At 45.1% G+C, this 25603-nt stretch overlaps 1 protein-coding gene across 1 annotated transcript in view; it reads right to left on the minus strand.

The window, feature by feature from the left end:
* plekhb1 (pleckstrin homology domain containing B1) overlaps positions 1-25603 on the minus strand; it is a 98358-nt gene that overhangs the window by 48277 nt on the left and 24478 nt on the right. Inside the window, exon 4 of the mRNA XM_078545232.1 lies at positions 14347-14386. Coding sequence (XP_078401358.1) covers positions 14347-14386 — 40 coding nt within the window. The remainder of the gene's footprint in view (positions 1-14346; positions 14387-25603) is intronic.

Here is a 25603-nt window from a genome sequence, read left to right on the forward strand (position 1 = left end):
TAAAAACCATTTAAAAATAAATATGCTTACTCACAGCAATACACCTTATTTTTTTAATTGGAAAACCCTAAGAAGCTGCTCACTTAAACCCCTTTTTATGAGAACATAACACCAGAAGACACCATTAAATATTCCTAACAGCAGCTCTTATTACAACATACAGCAGTTCCTTTTCAGAACTGTCAGCTATTCCTTGCTTCACATATCCTGATGGACGGGCACATTACAATTATTGTTCATTTCATCATTATTCCTGTTAGATATTTAATTTGATTTCCTTCTGATAAACTAGAAAGGATGTCCATAAAACAGTGAAAATGTGAGATAGTTTCAGGCTATCTCATTTTGTTATTTATTAGCTGTGATTGAGGACATTATCTCTTCTAATTTATCACTGTCATTAAGGTTTAGCCATGCATATATTTCAGTTGACTGAAGATGGGAGTCTAGATTTATTAGAAACTACAGGAAGCAGATAAGACTCTGAAAAGACATTTACAATGTGATTTATATGAGGTGTTAATTAATTACAAGTCTTTTCAAAGAATGGAAACAGTTTTAATATGTTATGTCTGACAACTAATTTATAGCGCTAGTTAGATTACAAACCTTAGTTTAGCAGATTACAATCTATTTTCAACAACTAAATGCACTCATTAATATCACGAAAGCACAGCTCCTGTTCCTTTCCACTGCAGGTTGATGATAAATGTACTGAACAGAGTTTCTACGGAAAGTTGTTTCAAAGACGCGCTTTTTATAGCAGAATAGGAAAGAAGTAAAATCTTCAGAGATGTTTGGGGCCAGATGTAGACGAGGCCAGGCAGTAGTAGCAGGTTCCTTCCTTGGACCAGTTGTGTTTTTATAATAATCCAGAAGCTTTCATGATCATTTTTCTGGTGCTAAACCACAAATTACTATATTTATTAAATGCATGACAGCGACTGCCAGATTGATAGATGAGTAATATTCCCCACTATGCTACCATATCCTATAGCACTTGTATATGTGAAGCATTTCACATGTTAAAGAGCCACAGCTTGGGATGTACATTTCGTCATATTAGTGCATAAATGCTTAATATATGCATATGACATTCTTTTGTTTAGTATTTTAAGGGCAACATGTTACCTTTTAAAGTTCTGACTTATAAACAAATAGATCTCCCATGGCATCACTCATAGAGGCAAGAGTTTATATTATTCCAAAGGGTGAGGGAGGTGTGTATGAAGATCAGGGGATGCTAAATAAATTTTAAAAAGTCTTGATACAGCAACTGTAAAGATCTATAAGATATTTAGACCAATTTTATTGATTCCCTAATTTTTTTTTATTGGTAGATATTTCTGGCTGATTATACTTTACTTATTGCTTTCATTTATGCCCAGTAGTTCCTTATTGGCACATTTCTAGCCACTTTCTTCCCTTTTGATTTGTACAGTCCTTATTTCCTCAGTTATGGTTTATTACAGTTTACAAATACAAAATTTGAGTCAATCAGCTATAAGAATGCCCGATGTTTAATGTCAAAGGAAGTGTGAAGGGGCAAAGCACACACTGGAAACAAGAAGATAAATAAAACTCTTGTGCACAATGTATGTTTCTTCTGAATGGCTCATTCACTCCCATCACGCTGTGTTCTCTACACAGAAATGTACCAATACCCTATTTATTGTATTTACCCACCATTGATTCCTCCCACCTCTGTCTCCAAGACATGAGGATCTACAATGCAATTCAACTGAAAAAACTGGGCTGAATTTTATGGCTCCCCGCCCCATCCAGGTGAAGGGTGGCAGGCAGGGGTGCCATAAAATTGTTTGCGTGCCAGCCTACCTGCCCGCCCCCCAATCCTGTTGAAACTTTACAAGCGGCGAGGAGGTGTCGGGTGAAGTCCCAGTAGCAGAGTGTAGAGTTGCAATAAATGAATACATGTTGTAGAAAGAGGGCAGGTATAGTCGGCTAGAAGAGCAGAGAATGCAACTGGGAAGTATGGGTTGGAGGAGATGACAGAAGTAGGGTGAGACAAGACCTCAAGAGGACTTGTAAATGATGACATGACTTTGAGGTCAATGTATTGGGAAGGCAATCAAGGGCATCAGCGACAGATAACTAGGCGGTGAAGTTTTGGATAAGTTGGAGTTTACAAATGTAGAAATGAGGAAGCTTTTTTTTATTCTTTCATGGAATGTGGACATTATTGGCATTTGTTGCTCATCCCTAATTGTCCTTGAGAAGGTGGTAGTGAGCCACCTTCTCCAACTACTGCAATCCATCTGATTTCTGTAGCAGTTTGGTACAACTGAGTGGTTTACTATACTAGTTCAGAGGGCAGTTAAGAGTCAACCACATTGCTAGGGTCTGGAGTAACATGGAAGCCAGACCAGGCAAGAAGGCAGATTCCTTTCCCTAAAGGACATTAATGAACCAGATAGGTTTTTACAACAATTGATGTTGGTTTAATGCGCACTATTACTAAGCCGAGCTTTTGATTTATCCAGTTGTCTGTCTGTTTCTTTCTCTCTCTCTCTCTCTCTCTCTGGTGAAGCTGGGCTTCCATTATGTACCGCCAGGCCACGCAAAGCGTAGGCATTTACAAAATTCTTTCTTTCTTGAATATTTTGGCCTTATATGTGATCTACACTAAAGCCTAGAACACAGCCTTTCCTAACACCCTGGCAAAGTGAAGTTACTTCCTGGTTTTTTACTCTCACTCTTTCATTTTACTTCTATGATTATGTTTACATAATTTTCAAGTTTAATGCAATCATCTTACCCCAGAAGACAAATAATTGAGGTTAATCCAAATAAAATCCCTTCAAGGCTCTTGGCAAATAGATTTTTGTTTATCGATTCAGTTTATTGCTCATTATTTTCTGATTACAGGCATTTTTTTGTTTTATTTTTTGACCTAAAAAGTACATCTTTGCTTACATCTGATTCCAACTGATCCTTTCATCCAATTAAGGAAATAAATCAGAACACTTAATTATGTCTAATATTATTATGTTTGCATGCAGCAACTCCAATGTGTTCCAGGCACTTTAATTGTGTACATTATGCAAGTCATTTTACTGCAGTAAAGAAAATGCCTAATGTGAAAACTGGCCCACTTGAAGAAATCTACAGAAACATTTAAAAATCATTATGAAAGTTGAAACAAAAATAGAGCTGCAGAATGGAAAGGTTCTTTATAAGAAAGACTTAGGCCAGAATTTTACGTCCCCCGGGTGGGCGCGCGCCCAACGAGTGAAAAATTCAGGCCTTACATTTATATAAGGCCTTTCATGAAGAGCTTTAAAACCAACGAAGTATTTCGGAATTGCAGTCCTGGTGTAGCGTAGGAAACACAGCAGCCAATTTGTAAACTGCAAGGTCCCATCAACGGCAATTAGATCATTTTAGCGATCTTGGTTGAGATATAAATATTGGTCAGAACACTGGAAAGAACTTCCCAGCTCTTCCTGAAATAGTGACATGGGATTGTTGAAGTCTACTTGAAACATCTCATCCAAAAGATGGCACCTTTGACAGGGAGTGCCATACACTTTCAATAGGGAGTGCAAGCCAGGATTATTTGCTCAAGTTTCTGGATGAAGGTATAACATCTAACTCACACTGTTTTCCAAAACTACTGAGAAAATAAATCTCATCTTGATACACACCAGGTATCACTATTTGGAACAATTATTGGTAAGATATTTCAGGCAGATATACTGTCAGTAATTTTATCATCCAATTACCATCATGCATGAGGGAATACTTTGTGTGATTTAATGCCACTCCACAGAATTATTTAAATGCTTAAAACAGCAGGAAATTATTAAAAGAAAACTAAAAGACTAATTTAGGCACACATTCAAGGCCAAATTCAATTAGTTTAAGTAGTTCTCCACATTCTGGTCTTATAAAAGATGTACCACAATGGCACTAAGTTGCAATTGCTCTAGATATTAATAACACTGACAATATCAATGTAGTATTACATAGTGCTGCAATGCCACTTAAAAATTCCCGCAGTCTCTCTGCTGTTTCAGGAGTGGAATGAAACATCATATTAGAACACAGGAGGACAGCAGCAAGGAGGGGGCCATGCTTACTGGCCACCAACTGTAGACATCAAATGAACAGCCTAGTTTAATCAGACAAGCTGTGAATTTGGAGATTAATGGTCACCAGGGAGATAATTCCTGAGATGTGTGAAATTCTGGCTGCAGATCTGTGGATATCTACAGTGAGCTACTGCTCTGTCAGTGGCTGTATGGGTACCAAAATATATCATTTTGTTTTAGCTATTAGGTCTTTTCATACACCATGAAGAAGACAACAGTGATACAGGTCAAAGGATTATATTCATCCACCTTACAATAGATTATTGATTCATTGCTTCAGAAAGCTTCCATATTCCATTAAATTATAAAGAAACATCTAGTCAGACAGCAAAATTGTATCCCAATACTACTTTCTAGGCTAAATTTTGAAATGGCAGTGGAGTCAGGACTGGAGGCAATTTCCTGCCATCAGCTGGTGTGCCAGTTTGCCAGCATGTTCGCACCTCTGGACCATTTTGGAACATGCTGGTTTGGGTCGGGGGATGGGGGGTTTGGGTCGGGGACTGGCTACCCAGCTGCAAGTGGCAAGCCGCCATTTGAGTATCCTTAAAGGTCTATTAAGGCCACACTGCCGAAGCTGACTACAATTTTCCTGTTGCCATGTGTGTCCCAGCTGAGGCTGAAACACAGCCCAGGTACAGGGACAGCCTCCTCTTGGCAGATCAGAAGACCAGCGTACCATCTACCATTTTTAAAACCCCTCCCCAAACCCGTGGCCTGATTGCAAGATGGCCATTGCTGTGGCTGCAGACAGCCCTGTGGAGCGATTTCACTTCCACAGTGATGGTTTGGCAGCTGTGGCCAGTTTTAATTTCACCTTTTAAAAAAATCTTCGTAAAGGGCACCACAATCTTGAATCGCTCTCTCTCTCCTAACATCACAGCTCCCATCTTTGGCAGTGGGGCTGCTAATCTCTCAGGACTGGAGGACCTCCTATTGACCCTCCAGCCTCATCAGCCACATGCCTGTGCTTAATGGATGGCAAGCACGCACCCTGGCCAATAATTGTCCACTACTCACAATGGCAATGTGCTGACCCTTTTTATCCCACCTTGGATGAGGTTTTGCAAAATGTGGGCTGCCCGCCTGCCGTTTTGCCTGTGCGATGAGAGTGAAATCGTGTGGGTAATGTAAAATCTGGATCAATTGGGTTTTCAATGGCCATAAGTGGCCTTTTAATTGATGGTAGGCGCAGCTCCAACACCCACGCGCCCCCACCGACCTGAGGATTGTGCTCGTGTGGGATGATGTCGGGATGCTCGACTGATGCCCTCTCATGCGATTTTATGCCCGATCGGGTCAGATATGCACCCGCCCATGAGGTGTAAAATTCTGCTCCATGTCCGGCATGTGGCAGGGTTGGGACAAGGAAAAGGGTCCGGCGTCAAAGTTCTGACCCTGGAACCAAAATCCAGAGAACTCCCAGAGTACTACGCATGGCATTCGATTATGAAATGGAGAACATAAGAACATAAGAACTAGGAGCAGGAGTAGGCAATTCAGCCCCTCGAGCCTGCCTCGCCATTCATTACGATCATGGCTGATCTCATTTCGGCCTCAACTCCAATTTCCTGCCCTCTCCCCATAACCTTTCAACCCATTATTAATTAAAAAATCAGTCTATCTTCTCCTTAAATTTATTCAGCGTCCTGGCATCCACTGCACTCTGAGGTAGCGAATTCCACAGATTCACAACCCTTTGAGAAAAGTAATTCTTCCTCATCTCTGATTTAAATCTACCACCCCTTAGCCTAAAACTATGGCCTCTCATTCTAGAATGCCCCACAAGGGGAAATATCCGCTCCACGTCTACTTTGTCTATCCCCTTTAGCATCTTATATACATCAATTAGATCTCCTCTCATCCTTCTAAACTCAAGCGAGTATAGGTCTAAACTGCTCAATCTCTCCTCATAAGACAAGCCCCGCATCTCTAGTGAATCAATCTAGTGAACCCCCTCTGAATCGCCTCCAGTGCAACTACATCCTTCCTCAAGTAAGGGGACCAAAGCTGTGCACAGTACTCCAGGTGCGGTCTCACCAATGCCTTGTACAGTTGCAACAACACTTACTTATTTTTACACTCTATTCCTTTAGCAATAAATGCCATTTGCCTTCTTTATTACCTGCTGTAACTGCATACTAGCTTTCAGTGATTCATGCACGAGGACACCCAGATCCCTCTGCACTGAAGCATTCTGAAGTTTCTCTCCATTTAAGTAATAAGTCACCTTTTTATTCTTCCGACCAAAATGGATAACCTCACACTTATCCACGTTAAACTGTATCTGCCAAATTTTGGCCCATTCACCTAACCTGTCCATATCCATTTGTAAATTTCTTATTTCTTCATTGCAACTTACTTTCCCACCTATTTTGGTGTTATCTGCAAATTTAGCTATAGTACCTTCTATCCCTGAATCCAAGTCATTAATATAGATTGTAAATAGTTGGGGCCCAAGGACCGAACTCTGTGGCACCCCACTAGTTACAGCTTGCCATCCAGAAAAAGACCCATTTATCCCGACTCTCTGCTTTCTGTTGGTTAGCCAATCCTCTATCCAAGCTAATATATTACCCCTAACTCCATGTGATATTATCTTGTGTATTAATCTTTTGTGCGGCACCTTATCAAAGGCCTTCTGGAAGTCCAGATATACTACATTTACAGGATCCCCATTATCCACTTTGCTTGTCACATCTTCAAAGAACTCTAGCCAATTAATCAAACATGATTTACTCTTTATAAAACCATGCTGACTCTGATGGATTGCATTTTGACTTTCCAAATGCCCCATTACTACTTCCTTAATAATGGATTCCAACAATTTCCCAATGACAGATGTTAAACTAACTGGTTTATAGTTTCCTACTTTCTGCCTCCCCCACTTTTTGAATAATATTACAATTTTTCCAATCCAGTGGAACCTTTCCAGAATCCAGGGAATTTTGGAATATTATAGCCAATGCATCCACTTTCTCCACTGCCACTTCCTTTAAGACTCTGGGATGTAGGCCATGAGGTCCTGGGGACTTGTCACCCTTTAATCGCAATAGTTTGCTCAGTACTTTTTCTCTAGTGATGGTGATTGTTCTAAGTTCCACCTTCTCTATATCCTCTGCACTACCTGTTACTATCGGGGTGGTACTAGTGTCCCCCACTGTGAAAACTGAGGCAAAATATTGATTAAGCGTCTCTGCCATTTCTGCGTTCCCCACTATTAACTTCCTAGCCTCGTCCTCCAAGGAACCAACATTCACTTTAGCTACTCTCTTTCCTTTTATATAGGCAGGCTCCCGGCCTTAAGGTTGGACGGGCAGGTCCATTAACTAGTCTAATTACTTTATCGATGGCCTCAATTGGCTGTTGACAGGTCGGCGGGCGCACAGCTGATTCGGCTGAGCCCCCGCCGACCTGAAAATTCCACCCGATGTCATCCTGCGTCATTTTATGCGTTGGCGAGCGGGCCCTGCCCCCCGCTCACCGAACTCAATATCTTGCCCCGAGTTGAACAGATAGAAGAACTTGTGTAGGGTCTTAATGTTACAAAGTATTTAAATTAAAAAAATCTTAAATTTTCACAAAAATAGCAGCCAGTTATACAGAGGCAGGTCTCATAAACAGCAATGAGATAAATGACCAGTTTTTTTTTAATCCTGTCAGTTGAGGATGAATCTTGATCAGAACACTGGGAGAAAACCCCTGCTTTCCTTCGAATGGTGAAGTCGGATCAATTCAAATCCACCTGAATAAGCAGATGGGGTCTAATTTTAACATCTCATTGGAAAGACTGGGTGTCTGCCAATGAAGCCCTCTCTTTGTAATGCAATGAATTCCCAGCCTAGTTTATGTGAGCAAGCTCTGGAGTGATGCTTGCCTGATTCAGAGTTGTGAATGTTACCACCGAGCCAGTTATATTTGTGATCTTAAAAGGGCAGGCCAAGTTAAACACAACTGCATCTTAGCTGCAGTTTTTCTCAGCCAGTTCTTAATATGCCTTTCCTAAAAGGCAAATTAAGAAATCTACAGTCCCCTTACTGTAAATATAATACATTGTGTATTATATACTAGAGGACTCTGACATCATAAAACAGTGCTCTTTGAAATCTACTGTGAACAATTCTCTAAGGATCCACCAGACACACAAAAGCACAATGCCCCATTGGAACTGCTGACTATGTCTGCGATTCTGTAATTTCAACCTGCCAGAATAACTACCAAGTGCAGCTCACATGGCTCCTCACAAAAACATAAGAAAAAAACAGGATAATTCATCTGTGATCAAGGCTTCTTAGGTTTAACAAATCTGTCCTTTTTAATTCAAAAAGCCATACTGACAAAGGTAGTGGTGAGTCTTTTGTTCCTTGGCTATTAAGTCAGTCCCTACTGTGCACCGTAACTAGTTGTAAAAGCCTACATGCTTTTGAACTGGGAATGGTGCACACATAGGTGAATCCAAGGAGAGTGAGAGATAAACATAGTGGGAAGAATAAAGAGGTCATTTTCAAATATCTTGGTGCTGACAGATAGGCAGTTTTGGGAACCTGTGTTTTTTATTAAGTTGATCCCGAGTGGTCAAGTGGAAGAACAATGACAAAAATAAACATTTATTTTCCAGGTGCTAATGACAAAGAATGGGGCAGAGGCTAGTGACTTTCTAAATATTCTTCAAATTGTCACAAGGCCTTGCACCTACAATTCCTTTATATTAGAGGATCTGAGGAGATTGTACTTTTGTGATGATGATTTTGAAATGTTTTGGAATGTTCTTCCAGATATTTTATGAATAAAGTATATTTTTCAAAAAAAAAATCTGAGGAGCCCAGCCAGCAAGACAGGAGAGGCTGAGAAGGTACATGTTTCCTTTCCATTGCACCATCCAAACAGTTCTTCGTTCTTGGAGAACTGCAGCCAGATGGCCCCAAGAGCCAGTCCTGCAGCTACTCTCTCAAGTCTGCAGCTGGGCTACTGCTTCCACTCCTGATTGGCATTGCAAGATCCTGACTGGGGATGGGTTAATGGCCCACAAAATTCAGATACTCTGAAGCACGGAGCATAGCACAGCTATGCTTTGTCTGTCTGATGCTTTGGCATAGGGTAGAGGGCATGGAAATTCTAACTACTTTCAGAGTATTCAGGTATTTATATTATGGTGTTAATTTTTTAGGCAAGGGAAATTTCTTCTGCCATGTCCAGACTTGTCAGTTAACATTGTGCATTTAAATCATTCACTTGCAATATTGCACAATCAATTAACATTTCCAGACACTCAAAGTAAATTTATAGCGAGAAAGGTGATTTGGCAGCATCTAAAATTGATGTGGTGGTGACAGATAGCATTACAGTGCATTTAACCATAGATCAACCTCATAATTAACTTTCCCTACAGGAGGTTTCCGAACATGTTTGTGTGTCCTGGGTACACTAGAGTGGAAAGGATGCACCAGTGCCCTCTGACAGCATTTAGTGTCAAATCTTGACAATCCTAAGAAATAAAATTAGCCATGAATCAGAATTCAATTCTGAATTTTCAGGCCTCTGAAGTTAAAAATGCTAACGCATTTTCCTTCTTATCCTATTTTATTACATGAATGAACAGCTTTATTTGGGCAAATTTATTATGAATTAAGGTAAGAGCTGCAGAAGGCAGGTTTTATAGCTCCTAACATTATTAAACAGTAGTTAGATATAGAAAAACACAATGGTGCAACACTCCTGATTCCCAGGTGGGATATTTTATGTTTCAAGCGATTGTATCATGGAGAAGCAATGGACAAATGAGCAGATGGTTTCTCTGTTAGAAACATAGAAACTAGGAGCCATTCGGCCCTTCGAGCCTGCTCCGCCATTCATTATGATCATGGCTGATCAACCAACTCAATAGCCTGCTCCCGCTTTCTCCCCATACCCTTTGATCCCTTTCGCCCCAAGAGCTATATCTAACTCCTTCTTGAAAACATACAATGTTTTGGCCTCAACTACTTTCTGTGGTAGCAAATTCCACAGGCTCACCAATCTCTGGGTGAAGAAATTTCTCCTCATCTCAGTCCTAAATGGTCTACCCCGTATCCTCAAGACTGTTCTTGTGGAAGTTGGAGCAACCAGTTATAGTTTAACAATGGCAAAAACTTGACAGGATATCTCTTAGCAGAGATGTGTCAACGTGCCAAAGGGGGAAAAAGCAGGGTCAGGAAGAAACGATATTAATGATCATCCCAGTATTAAAATGTTATCGCCTAGGTTACTTGTTATAGTAGTTCCAAAGCTGTTGAGCTTCATGCAGCTTTTCATTAAAGATGCTGTGCAAATCTTCGGTTTTCAGGTTTGCCTTAATTAGCATTAGATTCAACAAGGAAGATCCAGGTTTGCATTGAGGAGATCAAACATAGAGTCACTGATTGTTTTGAGATGGCTTTCATGCTTTCATATAAAAATGACTTTTATTTAAGGAGGCTTCCTCACAAAGATATAGTTCCACATTTATTAATAACCCACCAGCTCTTCACCCAAAAGGCCAGTCATTTGTGAGCTCTGACTGTTAGCACTGGTTAGGCTACTTGACCTCTTGAGTGTCAGAACAAAACTCAAAGCTGTCTTTGCCCCAGTGTCCACCCAAGTGAACATCAGACTTGGCTCCCTGTAGTGATTACAAGCAGATGTCTTGTCTGTTTTTCCCTCTTTAGCAGAGGGACTTTGCAGCCAATTATAATGCCCTAAAGTTGCCCTAGCTGCGATCAACAATCCCACTCAGCCGAGAACAAGCATTTCATAAGCTGAGATAAGAGGGGTAATTTTGACTTGGTGCGGTGTAAAATGACTGACAGAAAATTGACAGAAAATCCCTCCCGATTTTAACTTAACATTGACTTCAATGGAAATAAGTCAGGAGACAATATAACAGGCAGCCAAAAGTCAAACTGACCTGGAGACTTTTGAGATTGAAAACAGTTCAAAGCCTGGAAGAGAACAGTGGGGATGCTTTCTGGATGGGAAACCTGGAAGAAAGGGTTCTCTGCAGGTTCTGCCAAATTTAAATGACAGGATCTGTTTCAAATTATCTTAAATGTCAGACTGACAGGCTGCCTTGGGCTGGAAAATAACCAGGGAGCTCAGGGAGCTGATAGCAGGTACGTCTGATGGTGCAGCGGGGTGGGGTATTGGCAGGAGGCAACAAAATCGAATTGGAAATTGTGGGGGATGAGAGGGGCAAACTGACCGCAGCGTGTTTAAAAGGTAAACAGCGAGCCGAGGTGGTTAGGGGGTTCTGGGGAAGCACGGCTTCTTCCCTTGGCTCACAAACAGCTCAAAAGAAGTACTTAGATCATGAATCTAGCACTAGGGGTGGGGGGAGGTTGGTGGAGATGGGGGAGGGGGTTAAAATTTTTCACCTTTACCTCTGAGCTACCCAATGTTTCTCCCCCTACCCATGTGACCATATTTTAAATTGCAAATAAGGAACAATCATGTGATCTCTAATGTCAGTCACTTAGGGCCAGATTTTTGCGGGCTCAGGAAGACTCCACGGACCTTTTAAAAAGGCGGGTGGGACTTGGATGTGCAAGTCCCATCCCCATTTCTGACAGATCCAATTTTTGATAGTGCTGAGTTCATACATACCCCCATTTTGGCTGTTCCAAGCACCCTAACCCGCAGTGTGGGAATCACAAATTGATGGAATAGATGTAAATACTTTTGAAGGGTAGGTAAGGCCTGTATGACTGTCATGTTCTGAAGGTTTTTCAAACCCCTTCTCTTAAAACTTAAAAAAACAGGGTCACTGAGAGTTAAAAGCTGGACTGTTTCAATTAATAGGCATATGTTAGAAGAAAAAGCAACATCAGGTTAAAACAAAATACTGTGGATGCTGGAAATCTGAAATAAAAACAGAAAATGCTGGAAAAACTCAGCAGTTCTGGCAGCATCTGCGGAGAGAGAAGGTGAGTTATCATTTTGAGTCCGTATGACTCTTCTTCAGAAAAGTCATATGGACTTGAAACGTTAACACTGTTTCTCTCTCCACAGATGCTGCCAGGCCTGCTGAGTTTTCGCAGCATTTTCTGTTTTTATTTATGCAATATCAGGTTGTTCAGTTTCAATAGAGCTCTTTATTGACATTTCCCCATGGGCTATCATAATGTAGTTATGAATGCTTGGCTGAATATCAAAAGCTACAATTATTTCAGCAGGGTGTTCTGAGTTCACAGCTTGATTGACAGCTTAAAGAGGCTATTCAAAGATTAGCTGTTTTTGACGTGGGGTCTGAATACAAGTTTGTTTTAATAAGGGACTGGCCACTTGATGGTATATGAAAGATTTGAATGGGCTTTATAAATGGAGTTTTTTTTCACTATCAAGTGTGTAGGAGTGAGAGCTGTATTAGATTGTTACAAGTTTTTTTTCATCTCCACATGGCTACTGTGGTCTGCCCATGATGGATACTAGGTGAGTGGCTATGGAGTTGACATGGAGGGCCATGAGAGATGGGTGAGGGGCATGAGTTGGCATGTGGGTATGAGGGATTTTGGGGGTGGCTGTGGGTGAGAGAGTGTGAGGGGTGAGGATTATAGGATCTAACAACTTCTAAACAACTGGGACAAAGTCCTAGAGAAGTGAGGCAGGCCTTCTAAGCAGCCCGCCTCACACTTGCCTGCCCTCATGGCTGCCTACGCTTTGCTTCAAGGGTTGGTAGGCCCAACTTTTTTCCCCTCTGCCCCACACTGAAGTGAAAATCACACATATTGGGGTACTTTTTAACCAACGCGCATCAGGCGAGTCGGGAAATTTCCCAGATCAAGCTATCTACCTTGGTAGCCAAAATCCAGCCCTTATTGTGTCAATGGCCAAAAATAAGATGAAATTAATACAAAAACTGTCATTGCTGTAGTAAGTATCCTATCTGCTGCAGCACAAATCCTCTCTAAGCTGTTCCTGGCTGTGTCTGGGATTGAGCTTGACTGGAAGCTCACAATGAGGAGTTAAGCTTCCTATATGATTCTTTGAAGTCCGTAGCAGTACACTGTAAGAGGACGGAAAATGTTTCCTCGTATCTGGTAATTGAGATCTAATGTACCGGCAATCTAATTTCATTACAGGGATGAACTTCACAGGTACAGTGTAAACAACTGAGACAGTGGGTTTTAATCTTTTGCATGAGGAGAGTAATGATTGATGACAGCTTGACCAATTTTTATCGGCCAATGGGAAAGCTGAGCATCCCACATACCAAACAACAGAAATAATCATCAGCTGTTTCTAATTAAGGTCGCTAGTTTATGTTGACTGATAAGGGAAATGCCATTTTTTGATGATGTGGGATCTTGGTGGGTAGGGCCAGAAAGCCCAGATGGCTAAAGGAGCTCAATGATATGCAATCTCCATTCTGGCTGAGGTAGTTCTTGGGGTTTGCCTCTTCTATTTGCCCCATTGTGATATCATGCCATCATTGAGCCATGATTAGCAAACCTCGGGCAGGTGAGGAAACTACATGGAAAGACAGAGAGATTGAGGCATTTTTCAGGGATTGCATTTTACAATTCCATCAATTTTTCCATGAAAACTGCAAAACAGTGGATGTGGTCATTATCTGCCACATTCTGGAGAAACATGAATATGAAACAGAAGGTGACGCAGGAGGGGAGCAATCCAATCTATACGACAGTTTAGAAGATAATGTAAAACATTGTACACATTGCAAAATAGGAGGCTTGCATGAAACACACAATTCAGGATAACAATAATGTATTTTTAATCTTACATAAAAGCAGACACTTCCAGCTACAGTCTACAAGTATGAAAAATTAGCCAGTGGTGGGCAAAGCTAAGTATACACATTCAAGCAGGATACAAAGAGGTCCTTTATGTATAACCTCGGTTTAATCCACAGGGATGGGAAATCAGCAGTAGAATTCAGATCTGGTGGTCATGCATCAGACTCCACAGAAACCATTAACTGCAGCCACAGTCCCAATATCATGTGGGGTTTATACCTATCAAAAAATGACTGCATGTGGCTGGAGTGTAAGCTCTTAAAATCCACCCCAGTCTCATCCAAAGTGAGCCATATTTGGATTTTGATGTCCCTGATTGGGCCATCCAAATTTGGATTAATTCATAGGTGTACATTTTCATATACCTCTACTTGACTACTAAGTAATGCTCAGTGTAATCTGAAAAAAAACTAACCTTGGCGTAATTAGCAAATTAAGTTTCTTCTTAAAATGAAAAACATTCTTACCAGGCTGTATTTAGTTTCCAGGAAAGCCAGCTTCCATGCCCTGCCACACACAAGAACAAAATCATTTTCACAAGTTGTTTCAGTGAGACCTTATAGAATTTTTCCACACTATATCAAGAAAATACACGTTAAGGTTTCTGAAAAATTTATATCAACTATCTGTTGATTATTACCAGCAGAATCAAAGTGTATTTTTGAACTGTGACTCATTTTAAACTGTTACTTGACAGTGGATAAATGTACTTGATAGCCTTAAGCAGCATCAAAGCCCTAAAATTCCTCCCTTTTTCTTTTAGAAAACTGCTCAATCTGGGTTGGGGGTGGATTTTATTTGGGGTCAACAGATGGTACTGGCTGAACATCAGCACTATTTACCTTGCAAATTTGGATAAGTATAGGCACTTTAGGGAAAGTTTTCCAGAGACCCTAGAGTGGGTAACAAAGTTGGACATCGGCATTTATACAGGCACTGCAGTGATGAATATCGGACTGTACAGTCATTTTAAATATCGGGATGGCAAAGTGTGTAAGTTACTCGATAATAAAGGTTTCCAGTCTATGTTTCAATTTCCAACTCAAGCCACCAGAAATTCCTGATGGACTTGCAAATTTATAGAAGAAATATATAATCAGTGAGCGGTTTTTTGAAGTGCTGTACATCATATGCTGAAAACCATTTGGTGGCTAATGGGATAGAAACTGGAACTCATTATGACCCAATATGGGGTTGGGCCATTTTTCAGATGTCCTTTGCAGCAACCTGAAGAAGCATTAGGTCTCTTACATATTTAAATCAGGGGCCTGTTTTAGGCTCCATACTTGACACCAATGGGCAGAATTTTCTGCTTGCCGGGTGGGCGGGCCCGACCCAATCTCCGGCGGGCAGGGAGCCGATCCCCGCTGGAGAAGTGGGCCCTGCTGCCATTTTATGTGGGTGGGCCAATTAAGGCCCGCCAGCGTGACGTCCGGCGGGAAGCGCTATGCGCTCCCTGTGCAGGGGGGGGGGGGGATTCCCCAAAAGCGAGAGTGCGCTCTTTTGCGCATGCGCATGAAACAGCGCACATCTCCTTGAGGCTAAGTGCTGCCTCAGGGAGATCGCTGACACTTTTAAAAACATTAAAAATAGAAAAAAAATCCTTAACATGTTCCCCTCATGTGACAATGTCACATGAGATGGGACATGTTCATAAACTACACTAAAACTTTATTAAACTGTTTAAATCCCTACATGAAACCTCATCCCCCGGTGGATGAGGTTTCATGTATTTTCTATTTCCCGCCGGGGCTCCTGGCCTGCCCACCAACCTTAAGGTTGGACGGGCAGGCCCTTTAATTGTTTCAATGATCCTGTCAATGGCCTCAATTGGCCATTGACAGGTCAGCGGGCCTGCAGCTGATTTGGCTGTGCCCCCGCCTTCCTGAAAATTTAAATGGGGCGGGATGATGTCGGGGGTTCCCCCCAATGTCACCCCGCATCATTTTACACATCAGCGAGCGGGCCCCGCCCCCGCCCGCCGACGGCAAAATTCAGCCCAATGAGTAGAGCAGGGACTGAGCCAGCTTCAATTATAATTCCTTGACAGACACTAAATTTTCTTTCAAAACCTTTTGAAAAATGCTTGTGGAGGCATAAGAAGCAGCAGAACACCCTGAACTTCATAGTACTACTCAACGGTCCTCCCACTTATTGCTGCTCCACCCCTCTTCCCTTCCAGAATATATCTCTGGGTAGTGCCAGCGAGGTAAGTGGTGCTATATTTGTCTTCTTAAAATGGGACAGCTGCCTGTAGAGGTACGTCATGCTCTGGCAGCTTGCCTAAATAACAATGAGGCCCAAGACCTACATTTAACCAGTTTTGGATGCAGGTTCTGTGCCACTTCAGCCCTGCAAACAGGCTTAAAGGAATTCATAGAATCATCGAATAGCTACAGCACAGGAGGCTGTTCAGTCCGTCATTTCCATGTCAGCTCTCTGCAAGAGCAACTCACCCATTCCCATTTCCCTGCTTTTTCCTCATAGCCCTGCTAAATTTTACCTCTTCAGATAATTATCCAATTCTCTTTTGAAGATCTCGATTGAATCTGCCTCCAGCACACTTTCAGGCAGTGCATTCCAGGCCCTAATCACTCACCCTGCAAAAAAGCTTTTCTCATGTCGCTGTTGTTTCTTTAGGCACCCATTATGATAAAATGAAATTGCCACTGAAATACTTGTAATTACAAATTATGTTCCTTCTTTCCCTCTGTGCATTAATTTTTACAAATAGTTGATGTGTAATTTGGGATACATTAGTGAAAGAAAGTGGTGGTGCATTATACATTTTTCTGTACAGCTACTGAGTTCCATCCAAAACGTGGATCCAGAGAAACTCCCAGACAGAGTGCTGATCTCCCATAATTGGATCTCTGCTGTTTTTCATAGGGTCCTACCAGTCTCTTGCTGGTGGGCAACTGGCCAAATCTCTCACAGAACTTTGTCTTCATATTCTGGGCAGACATAGATATTGCATTTATAGAAACAAGAAAATCCAATTATGATGCAAAAATGTCTATTCTCTTTCTTAATCTTTCCCATAATTTCAGATTATTAATCCAGAGATTGAAAGAGCAATAATTTCTTGTAAATTTCTACCCTGAATTCTTAATCGACAGGGGCTCCTGGGCTTAATTTTACGGCCACACGTGGGCTGGTTGGCAGGCGGAGTGGTGTGAAATTGGGCCACCATGTCATGGGCACCATTCCTGCCACCTACACATGTGGCCCCATCCCTGCTGCTGCAATTTTACTAGCATCAAGAGAGGCATTGGGAGATTGACCCACCTGTGAGTCAATTGAGTCCATAAGTGGCCAATTAATAGCGGTGGGAGGCCAGCGCCAAGTTTCCAGTCTGCCAGGTCTCACTTGGTGAGCTGGCAGCTGGTCAAGCGGGGGAGGGGGGGGGGGGGGGGGGGGGGGTGCGGGTGCTTCCTTTATTGGTCCCCCGTGCCCATCAGAGACCCCTCAGCATCTTCCCATCCCTGTGTTTCCCCTGCCCAAGGGTCTACCCTGGGTCACCACTCCCTCGCCTGGGCCTGCCAGTCTGGCCCCAGCAAGACCACGGACTTACCTTAAAATTGGCTCCATTGTAGCACGCTTCCCTCCGGGATTGCTTCAGGCACAGCCGTGGCCAATCTTCATGCTGACGCTGCTGCGACCAGGCAGCTGTCAGCCATTTGACTAGCTGGCGCTTTTCAGAGGTGGGACTCCCTTCCCGATGTGGGTGGAAGTCTCGCCTCAACCCAATTAACCATCTGATGGCTGTTAAATGGCTGCGAGGACCTACAAAGCAGAGGTGGGCTCGGCTCTGATATTTGTGCCAGTTCCTGCACCACCAGCACCCCCCCCATCCCCACATAAAATTCAACCTCCTGTGTATAAATAGGGAACAACACGAGGGCACGCCACTGAAGCATTGCCTGCAATAAGCTCACATACAGGACCCCTCTACCAGGTCTTTGCATCTTTAATATGGTTTTGGGGAGAAGAGAGAGAAAGATACAGATTATGGTGCAGCCTATAACACTCACAATTTCCTCTAAGTTGCACCAATGTGACTTCGCTGGAATGGGATCAGCTCCAAGGAAATCCAAAATATCTGAATTCTTGGAGCTATGTTACAAGCAACCATTATTACACATGTGGCATTACCTAAAGGTAGATGGCAGCCTAGTGGTAATGTAACTTGACTAGTAATCTACAGTTCTGTTGAAGGGTCATGAGGACTTGAAACGTCAACTCTTTTCTTCTCCGCCGATGCTGCCAGACCTGCTGAGTTTTTCCAGGTAATTCTATTTTTGTTTTGGATTTCCAGCATCCGCAGTAGTTTTTTGTTTTTATCTCTGTGTTTAATTGACTGCCACTCCTCTTCAAGAATTGCCTACCTTGAAGAAGTACTGCTCTGCTCTCCGACAGGATTTCCATATTTCTCTTCTGCCTTGTTACATCTTTTGATTACTGCTCCTATCACTGCTTGCTTGTCCCTACAACCACCCCCCCCTCCCAACTTCTCTCCCCCCACCCCCCCACCTTAAACCAGCTTATATTTCACCCCTCTCCTAATATTACTCAGTTCTGTTGAAGGGTCATGAGGACTCGAAACGTCAACTCTTTTCTTCTCCGCCGATGCTGCCAGACCTGCTGAGTTTTTCCAGGTAATTCTGTTTTTGTTTTAGTAATCCAGAGGCTTGGCCGAATGTTCTGGGGGAACGTGGGTTCAGAACCCACCATGGCAGCTGGTGGAATTTAAATTCAATTAATAATCTGGAATGGGAAATCTAGTCTTGGTAATGGGCACCATGAAATCATGGTCCACTAATGGAAAGAAATCTGCAATCCTGCGACGCCAGACCCACAGCAATGTGATTGACTCCTAAATGTCCAGAGTGGCGTGGCAAGCTACTCAGTTCAAGGACAACAAATGCTTACCTTCCAATGATGCCATTCCATGAAAGAATAAAGAATCGATGGGTGGGACTTTCCGAGCCTGCTGGCGGTGGGAGTGATAGGTGGCGTGCGTGGAAACTATGGCGGGACCCACTTCACGATGACGTGAAGGCAGGTCCTAATCTTCCGCTCAGCCCGCCATCGGTCGGCGGGGAGCTAATTGTAATACATTAGCATATAATTAAAAGGCTCAGAACCCCGCCCTTTCGTCTGTCCATGCTGGCGGGAAAGCACGCTGATGTGTTTCACAATAGCACGCAGGCGATACGCACTTGGCGGCCTTCACTTTGGGGGAACTGAGGTTAGTGAGCAGCAGCGTTCACCACAGCTCGCCTGTTGTTTACAGGTCTCAGGGGAGCCAGGGGGCGGGGGAAACTGATGCCTGGCCCCGCAGGCGACTGCTGAGGGGTGGGGTGTCTGGGTGCAAGTGCTGGCCAGCCTTGGAGGTGACTGCTGGGCGTGGGGGTGGTCAAGTGCTGCCCTGGCGCTGCATCCTGCGTACAGGCAATTGAGGTGGGGGGCAGGGTAAGCGAGGGTAATGGCCACACATTAGGGACACCTGTATAAACTGGCCATGCCTCTGCAACTAAGACAGATCAGGCGCAGCCACAGTGATATGATTGGGGTCAGGCTCCTAGCCTGCCTGCCCATGCAAGCAGTGCGGAGGCACCAAAAGGCTACCAAGCGCTCCATACCTCACACCCCCACCAGCCCACCCCCCCACCACCCCCCACCCCATGCCCGCGCCCCCCCCCCCAACCCCCCAGCACAGATTTTGAGTCTACCACCACTTCATTGAACCGGGCAGCTGGACTGCACACATTGTACAATCTCCTCGCCAACGCTGGCCATGTAGCAGTCACTGCTGGAGGCGCTCACAGTCCCCTGCAATCTCAGCATCCTGGTGTGGACCAGTGCCCCCCATGTCGCAGGCTGACAGGGCAGCCATGCAGTGCACTCATCTCTGGCCATGAGGGGTGACCAGCACTCTCTAGGAAGCATTAAGGGGCGTTCACACAGGGCCAGGAAACGTGCTAAGTACAGCCATGATAACCACAACTCTCTCTCTCTCTCTCTCTTTCTCACGCTGCAGGAGGACCACTTCAGGATCATGGACCCTGGTGACTTAGCTGTATGCCTGATGGCCTACAGAGACAGTAGAAGATGGAGGAGAGAACGACTGAGGCACCTGGCCGCGCAAAGGCAGGAGCAGCAGCGAGCCGTGGCTGGTCGGCGTCTAGCAACACCTAGGGTCTATAGATACCGCCTGCCATTCCTGCAGATGACTGAGAACCAGTGTGGCCTATGACTGCACATGGCTAGGGACCTGGGGCTCACATCTGCCACTTACTGCAGGACTTGGCGCCACGGGGACAGGGAGGGCATCCACTGCCAGTGGCTGTGAAAGTGACTGCGGTGCTCGATTTCTATGCCAGTGGCTCCTTTCAGGGCTCCACAGGTGACCTCTGTGGGATATCACAATCCGCCCCCACAAATGCATGAGGTCACGGCTGCCATCTTCTCCATGGCACACAACTTTGTGCATTTCGCTCAGGAACGGGACAGCCAGAATGCAAGGGCCATTGGATTCGCCCTGATCTCGGGATTCCCACAGGTGCAGGGTGCAATTGACTGCACTCATGTGGCACTCAGGTCTCCGTCGCTAGACTCAGTGGACTTCATCAACCGCAAGGCCTTCCACTCACTGAACGTGCAGCTGGCATGCGACCACCAGAAATGCATCCTGCAGGTATGCGCACGGTTTCCAGGGAGTGTGCACGATGCCTACATCCTGAGTCGCTCGCAGATCTCTGCAGTCTTCCAGGGTCCACAGAGGCTACAGGGTGGCTCCTTGGGGACAAGGGCTACCCGCAGAGGCCATGGCTGATGACACATTTGCGGGAGCCTCAGACTGCAGCAGAGCAATGCTATAATGAAGCTCATGCAGCAGCTCGCAACTTGATGGAGCAGACCATTGGGATGCTGAAGATGCGGTTCCGGTGCCTAGGCTGGTCTGGTGGAGCCCTGCAATACAGTCTGCAGAGGGTGTCACACACTGTCGCTGTCTGCTGTGCCCTTTACAACCTGGCGCTGCAACAGGATGAGGAGCTGGCTGAGGAGGAGATGGAGGAGCTGCATGTCTCCTCCAATGAGGAGGACGGTGACGGGGATGAGGGTGTCCTCGGTGGTGACGATGATGGGGATGAGGCTCTAGCACTGGCTAGACGAGGCAGGCACACTCGGGAGGCCCTCATAGCTGCCAGATTTGTGGGGAATGATGACGACATGCAGTGAGGTGTCCCCGTAGATCCTCACATCGCAGTTGTGAACGTTTGGCTTCAGTCTGGCTTATCTTAGCACCAATACTCTCTGAAAGAATGCTTCTGTCATGGAGATGCAGTGGAGGCCCAAATAGTCGCTCGATCGCAGGAGGACGATGACAACATGCAGTGAGGGCACTCCATAAGTCTTCACATAGCCTCTGAGAATGTCTGACTTGTGTCTGGCCGAGGGCAGCTTGCTTGCGCTCCATGATCAGGGCCGTCTCAGAGACGCAGCCGTGAAACATTAGATGCATCTGATGCTGTGTCCACCTTCAGCACCTCAGCCCTTCAGGAGCTGGTGCACAGCATCACTGGTCGCAGATGCCAGTGTGATGGGGGCCAGCCCCACATTAAAGGTGCTGAGAGCACACGGAGAGAATGAGAGAACTCTGTGGCGCCTGCCCACTACATTCTGACAGCAATGACCAGCACTGCGGAGGTGCAGGCATCAATAGTGTTTACAGGGAGTGTGAGGCTGGACCATCACTGTGGTCTGAAGGCTGCACAGAGCACAGGGAAGAGGCCCCGGACTGAGACACCTACCTTTTATCTTGTGCAGAAAGGTTTCACACCTGAGTGACAAGAACACTGCTCATCAGAACAAGGAGCCATAGGCGGGGAGACATTCTTGCGAGTTTATTGACAATAGTGAACATTACGTACAAGTGATTAACACCCGTGCCCAGGCTATGCAACTAATTCTCCTTAACTGTCTTAACCCTGCCGCTACATCTTGGTGCTCCCCGGACATCCACAGTGGAGGTGGAGGCAACCTGCTGACTGTGATGCCCTACCTGTGATGGCTTTGGCGGGCGTCCTCTGGAGGTCTGGGACTTGGAGGGCCCCGGCCTGCTTTCAGGGTCCTTTCTGTGGCAGTGGCACTCTCCTCGGTCTGTGAAGCTGGATCTGCAGAGGTAACAGGAAGAGGGGAATCAGATGGGCTGGTCACTCCCAAAGTCATCTGGGTGGATGGCCCCGGAGTGTGCACCTGCTGATCCTCCTCCCTATGGGTGCCCGAGGGCTCCAGGTTGACTCCTTGAGGAGCAGGGGTAGCTGGAGTGAGATTGAGCTGCCCAGCACCCCTCTCGTGTGCACACTGTTGGAGGCCAACTATGGCATCATCAATGGAGTTAAGCCTGCGTAGCAGTGCAGGAGTGACATCCTGGACCAAGGTCTCCATGGCGGCCGCCATCCTGCCAGTGTTGACCTCGGTGCATTGCAATGCCAACGCTATCACCTCAGCCTGAAGGTGGGCGGACTCCTCCATTGTGCCTTGCAATCTGAGGAGTACAGCGGCCAACCCTTCTTGATGTTCCCAAGTTTGCCTTTGTAGCTCCAGCAACTGTGCCTTGACCAAGTCCAGAGGCTCATCATCTGACTCGGACTCAGCAATGTTCTGGCCTTCAGCAGTTCTCCAAATGCCAGGGACCTGGGAAGTCCCTGCCTCCGTCTGCTGTGGATCAGAAAGTGCGATATGCTCACCAGATTATGGTCCTGAGGCTATTCTAAAGCTAGGTCCCACCGAGGTGTATGTCTCTGCGCTGATGGAGGGTATGGGTGAGCGCTGTGACAGAACTTCAGGGAGGGTTCCTTCAGGTTCCTCTTCGGAGGTTTCTTTGGAGCTTGCTCGGAGGCTCTGGGTCGGGGACTCCGTCTGCTGCTTCCTATATGTGCCTGCAAAAGCAAAGGGAAATAATTATTGCATGGCAGTGGCCTGTGAAAAAGGACACATCAGTCATGGCCTGGCTATCTGATGGATGTTGCACTGCTGGATCCTCCCTTGGTAGAGCAGCGTTGACCTCACCATCAGCACAGGACCAGTCCCGGTCACCGCCAGCCAGCTGGATGGCTCTGTTTTCAAATTATGTAAGAACTTTGAATTCCAGCATCTCTCCACCTGTCTGCGACCTTTCCCTCCTGTTGTGTGCCAGTTTGTCCTGCATGGATAGAGATGGGGAGGGAGTATCAGCACGTCTGCCGGGCCAGATGATAAGTATGCCTGGCCTGTGTGGGTGGTGAGTGGTCCCATGGAATAGACGAGGTCAACGATGATGTGTGTGAAAGAGTGAGTGGTGATGTCCCTTGCACTGAGTGAGGCGTGTGATGGGCTTGTGAGTGTGTGAGATGGGACTGATGAAAAGAGTGACTCACCCTAGCGGAACAAAGATCATTCATCCTCTTGCAGCACTGGGTGGCTGTCCTCTTCTGAAGGGCGCTGGCGCTGACCACCACTGCCACCATCTCCCAAGCCATTGCTACCCATCCTGCAACCAGAGCGGGGCTACAGCACATCCCGGGCCTCCACAACATCCAACAGTCACTCGAGGGACCCATCGCTGAAGCGGGGAAGGGCCGCAGTCTTTTTGCCTTTGTGGCCATGTCTCCCAGGCAGTGGTGGTGAGGTGGTGGCGATGAACGCTTTGCAGGCCGCTGCCTTTTAAAGATGGCGGCTGGCGTGATGAAACAGCTGGGTGATGGCGAGAAGGTGAATGAGAGCCTACCCGCCATGGAAACGGTGTGTTTCACGGGAGTGAATATATAATGAGGTGGGCTCGGGAAGATGACGTCCCCTGCAATGGCCTCCCAGGCCGGAGAGGTGAAGCTGGTGTGCTTCCTGGAACTGTCCCTGGGATACAGGATATCCATGTGCACCCACACTCCTCTGATCAAGGCCTCGAGGGCCCGGTGGGTGAAGCGGGGTGCTGCCTTCTTCTTGAGGCTTGCAGCCTTCTTCTTTTGGCTTGACAACATCTCGAACAGTGTCCTGGAGACAGGTGGGCTGGGGAGAGTGAGATCTGTGTGCTCTGGTGGTGTCAGGTAATGTCGCGGTGCACCAATTAGCTCCTGACCTGCCAGGTGATCTGAAGTGATACTCGCCTGTGCATAATTAATGAGCTTCCAAGCGTGAAATAACGTGCGATTTCCCACCATTCTGGGCAGCTGGATATGCACTGCGAAACCCGCACACCACCGCACTTAGTTTCAAAGATGGAAAATTCCGTCCACTGTTACAGTTATGTAACGGGGCTAAGACCTCATAGCATAATTTTATAAAATTTATATATATATCCTTATAGCTACTTTCTAAAATTTTAAAACTGGACAATGACCTTTTAAAATGACTGAAGCTATGTCTGTCTATGACCCTTGAATAATAAGAGCTATTTGGCAGTAACAAAGAAATTAACACCTCGTTTTCTCTGAAGAGACCATAATGACCCCTGTGGGCTGCAGAGACCAAAATCAAAGGGAACGATACCAAGGCCATCTGCATTTCAGAACCCAGGCTGGCCAACTGGAGACTTCTAGTCTGCTAGGACAAAGAGCCCTGCAAATTTCCATTCAAATTCTTAATGGTTGGAACATTAACAATCTCAGGAACGCAAACAACGGGATATACATCCTTTGTCAAAGCCAAAGTGGAGAGGTAGGAGTCATGTGACATGACTCCCTTAGCTGGTGGAATATTGCCTTGTGGAGCTGCAAAGCTCAGACTGCCATCTTTCCATCTACCAAGCTGCAGCACAGAAAAAGGGCTCTGTCTAGGTTTGAATGTCTGGCCCCATCTACACTGTTTCTACTGGAACTTTGAAACTTCTATACCATTGCCCACAAGACTAATTCATCTTTGTGTGCCTATCTTATCATGGAAGTCACCTCTACTGGAAAAGTGAATTATCCAGCATCTGTTTTCAGCCGGTTGAGCTCTGTGAATGAATACACCATTTGACTTTGATTCTGGACTCTGAACACACATGAAACAATAATTCTTTTCTTTGTGGTCTTTGTCCTTAAATCTTTCTTTCTCTATCCACCTTTTTTGTTGTATGAGTGAAAGGGAAGCAATATTGCTACTCTCCTCCTGTGTTTCATGTTCATCCTATCACGAGTTTGCTGTGGGGTTATTAATAGAAATTGGATCACACCAAAACCGAGGGTTTGGGAAATATGCCACTGCTTATAAAGGGGGAAATTCAAATCAAAACACCGTTCTGTTTAAGGATGGCAGGTGAGAGGAGAAATCAGGGCTATTTAAATTAAACCCCCTCCTGTCCATAACAGATATAAAAGGAAATGAAATGATCAGTGTAAACCTCTGGTGACTCTCCTCATGATTATATACCTCATCTTTTCTATAGCATAAACCCACTCAACAATATAATAGTAAACTAATAACGGGATATATTAATAATTCTCCAGCAGAAAAGAAATAGAGGCGTAAAATTACTGTGTAGCCCTGTGAACATGGGAATTTCAGAAAACAGTTTTTTTTATTCTGGCATGATGCTCAGTTTGGGTTCCACCAGGGTCACTTGGCTTCTGACCGCATTAAAGCCTTGGCCAAACATGGATATGGAGCTGAACTCGTGAGGTTGAGAGGGACTGCCCTTAACATCTAGGCAGCATTTGATCAAATGAGGCATCAAGGATCCCTAGCAAAGCTGAAGTC

Source organism: Cetorhinus maximus, chromosome 7, assembly GCF_964194155.1.
Source record: "Cetorhinus maximus chromosome 7, sCetMax3.hap1.1, whole genome shotgun sequence".
Lineage (NCBI taxonomy): Eukaryota > Metazoa > Chordata > Chondrichthyes > Lamniformes > Cetorhinidae > Cetorhinus > Cetorhinus maximus.